General features: G+C 49.8%; 5 protein-coding genes across 5 annotated transcripts; 3 read left to right on the forward strand and 2 right to left on the reverse strand.

Moving 5' to 3' along the window:
- Positions 1-583: 583 nt before the first annotated feature.
- BT62DRAFT_924556 (uncharacterized protein) lies at positions 584-1987 on the forward strand (the record flags this gene model as incomplete). The annotated part of the gene is made up of 4 exons (XM_043184627.1): positions 584-1072; positions 1128-1373; positions 1426-1724; positions 1786-1987. The coding sequence occupies 4 exons, from the start codon at positions 584-586 to the stop codon at positions 1985-1987; spliced, it is 1236 nt and encodes a 411-aa protein (XP_043033155.1).
- An 877-nt stretch (positions 1988-2864) lies between these two features.
- BT62DRAFT_1013626 (uncharacterized protein) lies at positions 2865-3349 on the forward strand (the record flags this gene model as incomplete). Its single annotated transcript, XM_043178087.1, has 2 exons — positions 2865-3116; positions 3188-3349. 2 exons carry the CDS (start codon positions 2865-2867, stop codon positions 3347-3349), a joined length of 414 nt encoding a protein of 137 aa, XP_043033156.1.
- Positions 3350-3677: 328 nt separating this feature from the next.
- Positions 3678-4899, reverse strand: BT62DRAFT_1081417 (uncharacterized protein; the record flags this gene model as incomplete). The annotated part of the gene is made up of 4 exons (XM_043179666.1): positions 4704-4899; positions 4444-4586; positions 4102-4406; positions 3678-4034 (listed from the first exon to the last, which is right to left on the reverse strand). The coding sequence occupies exons 1-4, from the start codon at positions 4778-4780 to the stop codon at positions 3678-3680; spliced, it is 882 nt and encodes a 293-aa protein (XP_043033157.1). The 5' UTR covers positions 4781-4899.
- Positions 4900-6536: 1637 nt separating this feature from the next.
- On the forward strand, positions 6537-8576 carry BT62DRAFT_983372 (CFS1-like protein; the record flags this gene model as incomplete). Its single annotated transcript, XM_043189771.1, has 10 exons — positions 6537-6685; positions 6757-6932; positions 6982-7013; positions 7065-7222; positions 7273-7392; positions 7443-7495; positions 7553-7885; positions 7946-7992; positions 8111-8348; positions 8452-8576. The coding sequence occupies 10 exons, from the start codon at positions 6537-6539 to the stop codon at positions 8574-8576; spliced, it is 1431 nt and encodes a 476-aa protein (XP_043033158.1).
- Positions 8569-10913, reverse strand: BT62DRAFT_957815 (uncharacterized protein). Its single transcript, XM_043188431.1, has 4 exons — positions 10613-10913; positions 10004-10521; positions 9682-9952; positions 8569-9634 (listed from the first exon to the last, which is right to left on the reverse strand). Exons 1-4 carry the CDS (start codon positions 10760-10762, stop codon positions 8711-8713), a joined length of 1863 nt encoding a protein of 620 aa, XP_043033159.1. The 5' UTR covers positions 10763-10913; the 3' UTR covers positions 8569-8710.
- Positions 10914-12338: the final 1425 nt, after the last annotated feature.

Raw genomic sequence — 12338 nt, forward strand, 5'->3', positions numbered from 1 at the left:
CATTGCGTTTACCTGATAGTGGACTGCATACCTACCAGCTCTTTTCCAGATGTCGTATCTGTGTAAGATCAAAATGCTCTCTTACCACGGACGGGGATCGTAAATCACATTTTACCTTCGCATCTGATCCTTCTCTTCAGGCCAACAACTCCAATCGATAACAAAAGAACGATGAGCTATGATGTTTCCTCTCTTGATCGTGACAGGTTTGTCAGTCGCCTATATGTCGAGAAGTTATATGCATTACCCAATGAATGTTGTCTGGTACTTGACGCTGTTTTTTCAGCGCCCGCTAAAAATGGCCAGGTTACATATTGGAATGTCAGCTGTTCATCTCGGTAATTGAACAATGGGAGGAGATGTACCATACTAACAAACGATCTGTTCTCTTACAGTTTCTCATGACTCTCTATTACAAAATTGTAGCCGACATATTTTTGGCTTTTTGCAAAAGAACAGGAGTGACACGTCGTCCTGCATACTTGCTGGCATAGCATGATAGAGGTCGCGTCTGTGGCGTGGGAATGCATTAGCTACGTGGGAATTTAATTCTTTTTCTTCTCTCCCCGTTCATGGTCCTTCTATGCTACGGATTGTCTCCCGCTACCATCACCATAACTTCTCTCGCTCGTACTTCTCTGCAGGCCTCAACGTCCCCATTCTCTCTGCTACCAGACGCTCCGTCCGCGTCCAACAGCTCCCAGATGGATACGACGTCAGCGAGGTCGTCGGCATCCTCAGCGCCAGCCCCGTCGAGGCAATAATACCATCCCAGGATCATATCTCTCTCCGCTTTTTTGCCAGAACCCTGGCTAAGATGTATCGACAGAGGCATTTTGCCCGGCTGTACCTGGAGATTGATGGGGCACTGACACCGCCGTTGTCTGCGTTTACGATTGCGGCGCTCGGACGATATAGACTATCGTTGAATTTCGTTATTGATGGGCTTCCTGAGGATATGGGTGAGGAAGAATTGAAGGAGCTGTTGTTCAAAGGCAAGAAGGTGGTTTCCTGGCGACTCGAGGGTACAAGCGCCAATGTGCACCTGTTTTCTCTGCACCAAGTCATGCGGGTGTGTCTGCTTGCTACTTTTCTTTTCTTGTGCAATGGGCTTACTGCTTCTTCAGGTTCGGCTTGTGCTGGAAGATAACCTCCAATTCAAGCATTGCCGAATGTCTTTCATCGACGAGGATGATTATTTGTATCCCGAGTGGTACTCGCGGCCAGAAAAGAGTGACGCTGATTCCAAGCGGTGTGTCATCATTGACAATATCCTTACACCGCAAACTTCAGTCGCCGTACGAGACTGGGTCAACTTTTACGATAAACAAGGAACCGGCCTCGTATACGGAGCTCTCCGACCTGAGCAAAATGTGGGTTTCGCGCGTTCTCCTTATCAGCGTTAGTTGACCTCCTTGCTTGTAGATGATGAGACTGCGATTCGCCTCACCGGGCCTCGCAGGCCAGTTCATCGCCAAATTCCAGGACCGGGCGGCGAGGTTGAATGTCAGGCTTGCGTTGGTTGACCATGCAGGCGACTCTTCCATGGAAAACGGCGAGATCCTCAATTCGGAGGAGCACCGCACTTTGCTTACTGCGATCAGCATGGGCGCCTGTCGGACGTTACTCGTGCAGTTTGATAAATCTCATCACGTCGAAAAGTCGGAGTATCGAGCTTTCTTTGGGCAGTTTGGGAGCACGACGATGATGTCTGAGCAAAAATGGTGAGCTTGGGTTATCGTTCCTTACGTTACGTTTCTCGGCGGGCTAATTGAGTATATGCAGGCCAGATGAGTTCCGGCTGTTGGTGCAGTATGAAGACGTGCATGATGCTATGCAGGCGATCGTGTCTCTTTCTATACCGGATCAGGAGCATATGTATGAGGGTGCTAGCGTCAACTTTTTGGGTGCTGATCATCTGCAGCCGGTGTTTATAGTAAACTCGGCGAGTAAAAGTATATTATACTCGGAGGAATCTGATTTGTGATACTGCTACCTGGTTCCATCGCGGCAGAAATGGAATAGTACCGTCCAGAGATAACTGACATTAAGAGGGCCATTGTGAAAACCAGACGCTAGCCATATCGAATTCGAAGGACCGACGGAGGAGGGGGGGGGAAGCGGGAAAGAAGTCGGGCCGATGCACAGCCATGTACTTGTTCGCCTTTCATCTCAGCAACTCTCCTCGAACTCAGCGCCGTGACGTGACCCACTGTCGCGTCCTACGAATTCGGCACGACCTCCAAAGGACTACGAACTCGGGGACAAAGTGACGGCCAACTAACATTTGCCACTACAGAAATCCTCGTCTCTCTGTGATGCGATAGATATTGGTCGTTGGACCGATAATAAAGCATCGATCTTTGGCTTACTCTTCATCCAAGACAATACAGGAGTATTCAACTCGAGCCGTCGGCCTTGGGCAATCTCATCCTCTACACAGAATGGTAGGATCGACCTCCCCTTTCTCCCGTGTCAAGTGACATATCTCACTATACTTCATACAGAACCATATCTCTCCCTTCCTTCCTTCGCAGGACTTTGCCAGTCTCTGGTTCGTCCTCGAATAATGATTGGAAGCCAGCTCTGGATTTCTCACATACCATTCTGCTGTAGAGTGTCCCGCCTCCGGAGCACCAGCACGGTGCTCCTGTGCAGCCCAGTACCCGTGTGCCTGCCTGCTGCACTGACATCCCGGCCTATAGTTCGTTCTCAACAGTCCCATTCGCCACTGACGTCTCCCTAAACCTGCACATTCCTTCACTGGCTAAACATCCGAGAGATTAGTATGTATATTCTTATCTACACTTTCCACCACGCATCCGGCCCTAACTTCCAATTCACAGACCTTCAGAGAGCCGCGCATGGCGCAAGGAAAATCCTTCCGCCATTTACCTTCACCCCATCCAGGGAGAACCCACGCTCTACCATTCCCGTCGCTTCGGCCATTCAGTTCATCTCAGCGGACCCGACCGATAGAGCGCTTGGTCTCCCTGGTGTTCGTTCGTCTCCTCGCCAAAGAGCCCGATATCCTGGTTAACGCCAACGATTGCTTTCCAAGCAAAGCGTTCGGAATGGTTTTTTTTCACACCATAGCCATAGCCATTGAGATTACTGTGAGCGGTGTTCTCACAGGCTTGAGTCTATCGGGGCTGAGATTAGTTTAGTTTTGGTGTTTAGGTTGTAGGACACGAGAAAAGGGCACACACACACTATCATTGTTCCCTCTCGAATGCAGTCTCGCGTACATTATTCACCTGGGGATTGGCTCAGGCAGTTGCGAATGGCTTTCACGACATGCTTAGTGGGGTACTATGTGGTCTTGGCTTTGCCGCCGCTATTTGACTAACGATGTCGTGGCAGAGCCCCCCAGCCTTGACCTGTCCATGAGAAAAACAAACCCTGAAGTTGATTGCCCTCTACTCGACAGACCCTTCGAGTCAGCATTGGAATGCGGTGTATGCGGTTGTGAATATTCATAGTTCCAAATGATGGATAACATTACTCATGTACTTGTGGGTGCGGCAACCCAAGTTTTTCCTATTGATAGAAAGTGATCGTGGTGAAAGGTAGGCAGGGCGGGTTGTATTATAGTCTGCTGATAATATTTCAGGATGATGACAGTTACTCGAAAAGAGATGTATGCTCACATCAAGCAAGAAAGACGTCAGACCAAGTCATAATATTTTGATTCTCCAAACTCTGTATATGTCTTCCTTGTCGGACAACATGAAGACCGATAGTTTCTCGAACCTCCGGTTATACCCGGGACGCCGTTGTCCAACTAGCCAGTACTTTATCTTGTTTTCAGTGCTCCATTCACCATTGTTGCCCACCACTGTAAACGAATGATCCGTCCCATCCGTGTTTGTGACATCGAGGTTGCCGGCAAATCCTCGTACAAAGGCCGATTCAATGCAATACCCTCTGCATAGGTCGATATCGGGGTCGCCTTCCCAGCCAGTGACAATGTTATGCGGACCCATCGCCTGCGACGGAAGCTTCTCGGTCAGAATCTGCTTCCATGACGGTCGCTATTTTCTTTCTCCATCCCCAGGTCTAGGATATACAAAGAGCAATTGTTCCCGAAGGTATTAACACTGTCCAGGCATCCTCCTCAGATTGTTTCTCGTAGTACGCCGGTATAGACACCGATCCCAGAAGGTAGGCCAAACCCAACAGCGCATGAAACACATTTTCGGCACCTTGCAACTTCCGGAGCAGTGACAGTTCCTCACGAAGCCTCCTTTGTATGTCGTCTTCTATAGCTCTGTCATCACCTGTGTCCCTGCCAATTATTGTCTTCTCGCTGGTCTCCTGCAGCGTCCACGCTCCATTGACCCAACACCGATCACTGTCAAAGTCGCTCTCCTTCAAGTTCAAAGGGCCGTGGCCGTCCGAGCCCGCTCAAGTAGCACACACTACTTTCACATGGTGATATACCGCTCCGATAGTGGGCCACATCCACCTTCCACTCTTTTGCGCACGGATCCTCCTTCTTCCCACCTCTCTGCCTCAAGCAAAGAACGTCAAGCCAGACATATTCAGCGCCCATATTCAGCATCTCGATGCGGACGCGGACCAGGCTAGCATCTTTCAAGATTAAAATGTTATCACATCCGTGGCGATCCGTTTCTTCCATCCAAGCGTGTGATATCACCCAAGATTGTTGGCAACAACCCACCATGAAACCACCCGATTACTATACAGATCCTACACGCATCGAGGGGGGCATCAAACGGTGGACGAGCGTATTATTGACGAGTATGGCTTGTCGCATCTTCTGGTCCCGGGCTTTGCGGATGCGTAGTTTGTGCGCGATGGTAGTAAGGTCGGTGTACCAAACTGGACGGAGATGAACGTCGGCAGTACCAAAGTCGTAGTTTTTGGAGATGTAGCCTTCTAAAAGGGAGTATAGGGATGTGGTGTGTGCGATTGCTAGGAAAAAAACAGAGTTTCTCTAAGAACCAGGAAGCTGTGGATGGGGTGTCGAGAATGCATGATGTGCAGAGCGTAGTGTTGAGTTTGTCTAGAAGACCATCAACACCGAGATCAGTGGAGGGTGTGTCAGCGAGAGAGGATGCAATGACGGGCATTCTACTGGTGTATCGCCGTTCTTTAGGCACTGGAATGGACGATTCTGCTTTGCCAGTCTCTGTGAGGGCGGAGAGAGTAACTTCTGCGAGACCCTCATAATTAAGATGTGAATTTTTGCTCTGCGATACATTCTTTATTATTCTTCTGGTCGTGTTTTTATATGCTTACCTCTTCAACGGAATCGGGTGGGCGACAAGCGTCTGCATAAAGACGACCCCACCTCCAATTCTGATCCATTTTTCGGTTCTCCTAGTATGAACGACGTCATGAAACGTTAAAAGTACCACAAGCACACATACAATTGTACGTTCCGCAGGAAGTCATCGTGGTTTGGTACAAGTGATCGAGGCGCCTTCAAGTCTTCGTGACAAGCAGTAAAACAAAGCATCCATCATATACCGGGCGGGGCCATCAAAATGCATGGCTACCAAGAGTATAGCGGGTAATCAGCCGTACTGCTCTGCAATTCTGCGGCAAGACAGACGTCCAAGATTTGATCGCAGCCAGCCTGAAGAGGATAATGACGATGTCCGTGAACCCCGAGCACATACGGCAATTATCCAGCAAGGAACAGCGTGGGGTGATCAACCACACTTTCGCGCCATTTGCATTGGATGTAGCTTGGAAGCTCGAAATTTACAGTGCCATTTCCTAAAACCATGTTGAAAATGCTCACTGTTGGAACAGCACTGAAATCTCAACGACTGTCACGTCTTGCGGAAGTTTCGTATACAGTAGTGATGCAGATGTACAGGAAAAAGGCAGCTCGTGCGCACGTGGTTTGCTGAAAGGGGAAAGATCTCACGCCACAGACGTGGTATGTGCCGTCACATCGTGAAAATACTCTCGTATCTTCTAACCATAGCCTTGCACGTATTTATATGTTGTGAAGGAACCACGGAATTCAAGGATATACTGATTTCACTCTCTTGTAAAGATATTTTCTTGGAATGCAGTTGCTTTCCAAGTTCGAACCTCAGGCCCAGTGTATACTTTATTTTGATTGGGGTCCAGTTCTCACCGTTTGTTCACAGATATCTGCAATTATGGTTGGTGAACCCATGCCATCTAGACTTATGTGATGCATGGGTCGGGCGTCACGGTAAAGCCGGTGACCCAGCCCGGCCCAGTTCTGAAAAGCCCGACCCTGATGGCAAACTTTGGGGAGCTCTTTTACTTTTGGATTGCGCCAGAAATTTGAATGACCCCACCCGGATATTATTACGTCTATTCCCCATCAAACTCGCAAGGTGCTGCTTCAAGTTCATAGGCGTCTTGAATGGAGCTACGATCATGCCGTCGGTTGCAATAGACGGCGTTGTCCAAAGTTATCTACTATTATTCACCCCAGGATCCACGGAGGCACTCGTGATTCACCCTTGTTTCTTATATATACGCCTGGACTTGTTCATCATGGTGCTCATCCTTCTGCCAACGAAATGGGAGACCTTCCACCGGCATCCCTATCCAAAACGCAGGTACTGGGCGTTATATACGCTCCATCCTTGGGGGAGAGCTATAGAAGGCATATGGCACTCATTCACCGAGACCATCAGCTCTCTAACTTGGGGACCCTTCTTGGCTTTCTGTAAATCACGAGTCCTATGGTACGCTCGCTCTGTTTTCGTCCATAACTGTCGGTTATCATGTTATTCTTAGGACGCTGAACGGTATCAGCACGGGCCATCTCACCATAAAAGATGGAGAGGATGTCCATGAATTTGGACCAGATGAGGAGCCTCGTGTTCTGTTGTGCGTTCGTTCGGGCGAATTTTGGACGAGGGTCGCCTTGTTCACAGACCTCGGACTTGCAGAGTCCTTCATGAGTAGTATCGGTATGCTCTTTGTTCAAAATTCTGCCTTCTTCTCTGACCGGTCCTAAAGTCGACTGTAATGATGTATCAACACTAGTCAAGGTACGCAGCATCATCATTGTAGAATATCCTGCTGATGTTTTCGTTCCACAGCTGTTGATTCTCAATCGCGATCATCTATCGCAGTCGCTCAAAAGCTTTGCATCCTCTTTACTTGCACGAGGGCGATTGCTCACGTCTTACAATTTCGTCGGGAACTTGTCCAATTCTAAAGCCAACATATCCGCCCATTACGACATTGAGAATGAGTTGTAAATACCTGTTTCTCTCAGGCAAAGAAACAACTCAAGTATTGCTTCAGGTTCAGCGCTTTTCTAGGCCCAGACATGACCTACTCTTCCGCCATCTTCTCCAAGATAGACGCGGATCTCACTGGTGTTCCGGAGGACACACTAGCAGATGGCCAGATGCAGAAAATGAAGTAAGTCACTATTATGAATCTCATTATCCTGACCTTCCAATACCATCTAGGATGATCCTGAAAAAAGCCGATATCCGACCCGGAGACCGTGTATTAGAGATAGGTACAATTCACGACATCTAAAACTCGAATGCGACATTCTGACCATTTCACGTACTAGGAACGGGATGGGGATCGCTAGCCATCCTAGCAGCCGAAACTATCCCCGGTTGTAAGATCGACACTATCACCAGTGCTTCCACCCAAGCCGCTTTCGCAAGGAAACGGATCAAGGAAGCCGGGCTGTCCGATTTCATCACGGTACACGAGATGGACTACCGCGAATGTTTCATCAAACCCGAATGGGCCGGAGCCTTTGACCGTTTTATCAGCGTGGAGATGATCGAACATGTGGGTAGGGATTTTCTGACTGAGTATTGGAAGGTGGTCGATTGGGCGGTGAAACGAGACACCGGGCTGGGGGTGGTACAAGTCATCACCTTCCCGGAAGCTCGTGAGTGATTATTTATGATGGCACTGGTAAAAAAGAAAAAAAATTAACGTTGCGAGAAAGGAATCGAGTCATACCATTCGGAAGGTGTCGACTTCATGCAAAAATGGGTAGGTCGCTTTATTGCTACTACTGTTTTCACGGTCCTAGCTATAGTTTTTTTTTTCTTTAGAGTGAGCGTACCAGTGATCCTGCCGTCCAGGAGGGCTAATCAATTGACATCTTCAGTTTTTTCCTGGAGGGTACCTTCCCACACCGTGTATCCTCATGGAGGCTATGAAGGCGGGAAGCTCCGGACGTCTTACGGTCGACTCTATAGTCAACATTGGGCCGCACTACGCGCGCACGCTGCGTGAGTGGAAACGGAACTTTGTAGATGCTTGGGAAGGGACGATATCCCCGGCGCTGGTCCGGAAGTACAATCTGACACCTGATGAGCAAGAAGTCTTCCGCAGGAAGTGGATCTGTGAGTTTCAATGTCAATATACCTGGATGCGGTAGCACTGACGAAATGCATAGATTACTTGTATGCTCCATGCTTTGCTTCTGCTATGTGTTCGGGACTTGAGATTTCGTTTTGGCCAGTGGGTACAGCGAAGCAGGGTTTTCGACCCGGACTTTGGGGGATCATATCGTTACGTTTACTCGCGATGGAAACACGTCTCTTCGCTGCGAGGTGTCAAACTGTTCTTAGACATGAAGGAATAAATTTATTTGTGCTGTAGCAAAGAGGGCTTCGGCTAGGGAGATACCTGCTAGTGTTGTAGGACAGCATTATGCCCATAAGAAATTAAGATTAGAATAAAAAAACAGCATCAATTAAATTCATCACTCATAACAAAGAATAAAGATCCTCCCCTCCTTCACAGACAGGATAACCGCCCCCTGGCTCTGATCGATATTGATCGTCTCAACCTCATCCAACTTGAGCTCATCTGGAATCTCAAGCGTGCGAACCTCGCTCTGCTGGGCGAACCCACCACACCTGCTCCCATCCTCGTCATACGGCGGGAAAGTGACGAAGCGCAACCACTTGTCCTCGGCGTCCCCATCGACTTCGATGTACTCGATCCACACCGCATGCCCGAAATCGACAGCGATGAGCGGTCGAGGCCTGTCTGTCTCCTCGTCTGGCTCGGGCTCTGGCCCGTCCAGGACGCAGACGATCTCAAACGGGGTACTGACGTACCAAAGTTTCATGAGGTGTGTGTCGGGGAATTTGGTAGAGGAGGAGGAGGGGGGGCGGGGAGCGGGGAAGCACAACCAGTCGGGGTCAACATCGAGCATGGGGACCCGAAAGTAGTGTTGGGCGAGGATGAATCGGGTTTTGTGGGTTACGGGGTCGTGTGAGGCCATGAGGATGACGGTGCAGCTGACGCGAGGCATACCATGAAGTGCAGGCCACCATTGCCGGACAAAGTGCGCGCTTTCTGGGTACCAAGGAGGGAACGGGAACGGGTTTGTCGCGGCGCTGCTGGTGGATATAGCGAGGAGGCTGGGTGGATCTGTGGCATAAATCGGTATTGCGTTGTCGTCGTTAGTAGGTGATATGAGAGGAGGGAAGATGAATTTTTTGCTCAGAGAGCGAAACGGCGGCACATGTCCTGATATCATTGGCACTTTTGCCGCCGGTCTGATGTGCGCCATGAGGAGGGCCACCGGATAGAAATACTGAGATAGAGCCTCGTGTTCCTCGCAGTGAACAACGATGATCTTATCTAACAAGATGCAGGACCAATTGGATGAGACGGACTGCACGACGTCAGATATGGATGCATACAATGGATCGGTGCACTCACACATTCGATGCCCGTATCAATGAAGACGTACTCGTCCTTGCTCCAGTCCGGCAAGAGATAGAGGGCGATGGTGTTCGAGGTCGATATCCAAATGTAGCTCGACAAGAGTCTAGCAACTGGATCGAGCAGGAATACGTTCATGACCACTCCTCTCGTTTTGAAGTGCGTAACGTGATTAAACGTAGGCGAGCCATTCAGCGTACCGTTGGCGAGAGGCTCCGGGAACCGTAGCCGCATTAGGATGAATTCCATAATCTGGGTGTCATCGTACCTGTCGATAGATGAGCGAGGATGGCAAGGATATCAAGAGAAGAATAATTACGAGCCAGATGGAACCTTAGCCATTGTAAAGTAGACGGAGCGGGTCTCGAACTCGACCCTGCACTTCCACAGCTCCCACTTTTCACCCGGAGTCCATTCTGCGAGACAGGTGTCTGTCTGGATATCCCAGCAGACAACCTTGCCACTCTTGGTAGCGCAGAGAGTATAGCTGGAGGTGATGGGCGACAGCCAGTCGACCTCTTCGTCGGGGGGAGAGCGTACGATTCTGTACCACAAGGGGGGTCTAGGGTCATAAATATTCTCGTCCGAGTCTAGGTAGTTGCTGAGCGGGTGTATGCCTGGTTCGTACTGTCGCCTGATGGGCCTGGGTGCGCGTCTGTGCCATGCGTGCTCGTTGCGAGTAGCTTTGTTGACGGCGCGTATTAGCTGTGGAGTCGTCAGTTCCATAGGGCGCTGGAAGCCCTTGAGAGGGAGAGCCCGGCATCGCTTGAGCAGATCAGTAGCAAGCTGGCGGTACACCGGACGGGTAATGGAGAAGTCGTACAAGGATTTGCAAGTCTAGCAGAGTTAATCAGTAATCGCGCCTCGCTTTCCTTCCCATGGTACTCCCAGCCACTCTCGACCGCCGTGGGTGTGAATGAGCACTCACCAGATGTAGCGCATGCACGTCGTACAGGCTGAGATAGGTAGCAATGTTCAGCAGCAAGTCGTACGGCAACTTTTGCAAGCCCATTTCCACGGCCGTGGCGGATATCTGTTTCTCACAACAAGTAGAGAACCAAGTAGACAGATCCAGCATAGGACCGTCGTTGATTACAATGCTCTTTGTGGATAACGGGTAAACCCTGGATGGTGAAAGGACCGTATGGTGTCCTCGCCGTCGGTTGCAGGTAGCACAGAGCAGCAGGAAACTCCGGGGTCAACACCAACAGTGGAGTACAAGACAAGAGTTGCTCCCGTCACTGCCGGCCACCACGTGGGGCGCTTCCGAGATCGGCATTTTAAATAAATGCAAAAATAAAAATAATACTGCCAAGAGGCCGAGCAGCAACTATTTTTTAAATATATAATTGAGAATATATGTTACGAATACGAATACGAATACCATATACTGCTAAGGAACTGGCAGTCTCCAATGCTGCCTACGCCCTACTGCTGTCAAGGGATGCGGCGCAAGATCATTGGCGCCCAAGAACGTAACACTAGCCCCCTCAAACGTCGCCTCTGTCAACATCACCGCCTTCATCGCACCCAGAATACTCTCAAAATGTAACTGCAGCCCTTCAGGAGTATCGTCCTCGCTGTAGGAAACCCAGTCAATCAACGGCAGACGCACGAATCAGTCAGTTCGCCTTACCTAGATTCTGGACGAAGAGCCCCATACTGCGAGAAGAAATTCCGGTAGACCTTCATACTGTTCCGATGTTCTGGAGGCACGAACAACGAAAGGCTTCGTCGGGCGCCCAATGTGAGCGCGGTAATCATGCCTCGGGATATCCAACTAGCATTGTTATCCTGCAGGTACGACAGCTCGGCACCCCCTAGGTCCGGTCCACCTTCGCATGCGTTGAGAAATTCTTTAGCATTTCCCGACGTCACCAGTGCGATTTTCATAGTCTACAAGCATGTTCGAGTGCGAAAACACAACGAGGAAATATCGACGAACCTGCGTTTTGCGCTCATAGCGAGCTTTTAACAGAAACCCGCGAGCATCGAACGCTGCTACATGTTTGTTGAGGACGCTCAGCGTTTCTTTATCCGGGATATTGGATATCAAGACGTTCCGTTCCACCTTGCCCACGAGAAGTTCTCTCCGCGGATACCACAAAGGGAGCATATAATCATCCTTATCATCAGGTACAAATACAAACGCAGCGCCTTTCACCGCATTATACCTAGAGAAAACCTGCAAAAAGACAAAAGTCAGTCAGAGAGCCAAAGAAAAGAGCACACAACACACCTTGCAGGCAGCGCTAACATCCAGAAACCGGTACTCAAAACGCCTATTCTCAATCTTGGTCCACTGGAGTCCTTCTAGCTCCTTGAGGAGCTCCCGCTTCTCCCTGGGAGGATTCTTGATGAACAGCGTCCGCGACGCATTTTCGAGACCGAGGGCAGCGACAACGTAGGCGGATAACCGCGGCGAGGGGTCCTCGTCGAGCCGGACAGAGCCATTTCCTTCAATACACCGCTTAGCAGTACTCTCGTCGAAGAACCTAACCAGAAGGTGGTTTTTTGAGGGCACGAGGGCTTCGACTGGGCTCGCCTTTAGGGCTGCGATGATTTTGTCGACTTTGTATCCGTCTGGGAGGTTGTCGATGCGAACTGTACGCTGTGGAAATATCTGTGACGAGCTCGATAGGGAGCGACAAGCA

The sequence above is a fragment of the Guyanagaster necrorhizus genome (assembly GCF_019112545.1).
Source record: "Guyanagaster necrorhizus MCA 3950 unplaced genomic scaffold BT62scaffold_65, whole genome shotgun sequence".
Classification (NCBI taxonomy): Eukaryota; Fungi; Basidiomycota; class Agaricomycetes; order Agaricales; family Physalacriaceae; genus Guyanagaster; species Guyanagaster necrorhizus.

What these genes read in the sequence shown, in the direction of transcription:
- BT62DRAFT_957815 (XM_043188431.1), bottom strand. Translation starts at nt 10,762, where the DNA reads ATGCTGGATCTGTCTACTTGGTTCTCTACTTGTTGTGAGAAACAGATA. An exon ending in ACGTGCATGCGCTACATCTG is followed by an intron (nt 10,522 to 10,612) that starts GTGAGTGCTCAT and finishes TAACTCTGCTAG; the next exon opens with ACTTGCAAATCCTTGTACGA. An exon ending in GCTAAGGTTCCATCTGGCTC is followed by an intron (nt 9,953 to 10,003) that starts GTAATTATTCTT and finishes ATCTATCGACAG; the next exon opens with GTACGATGACACCCAGATTA.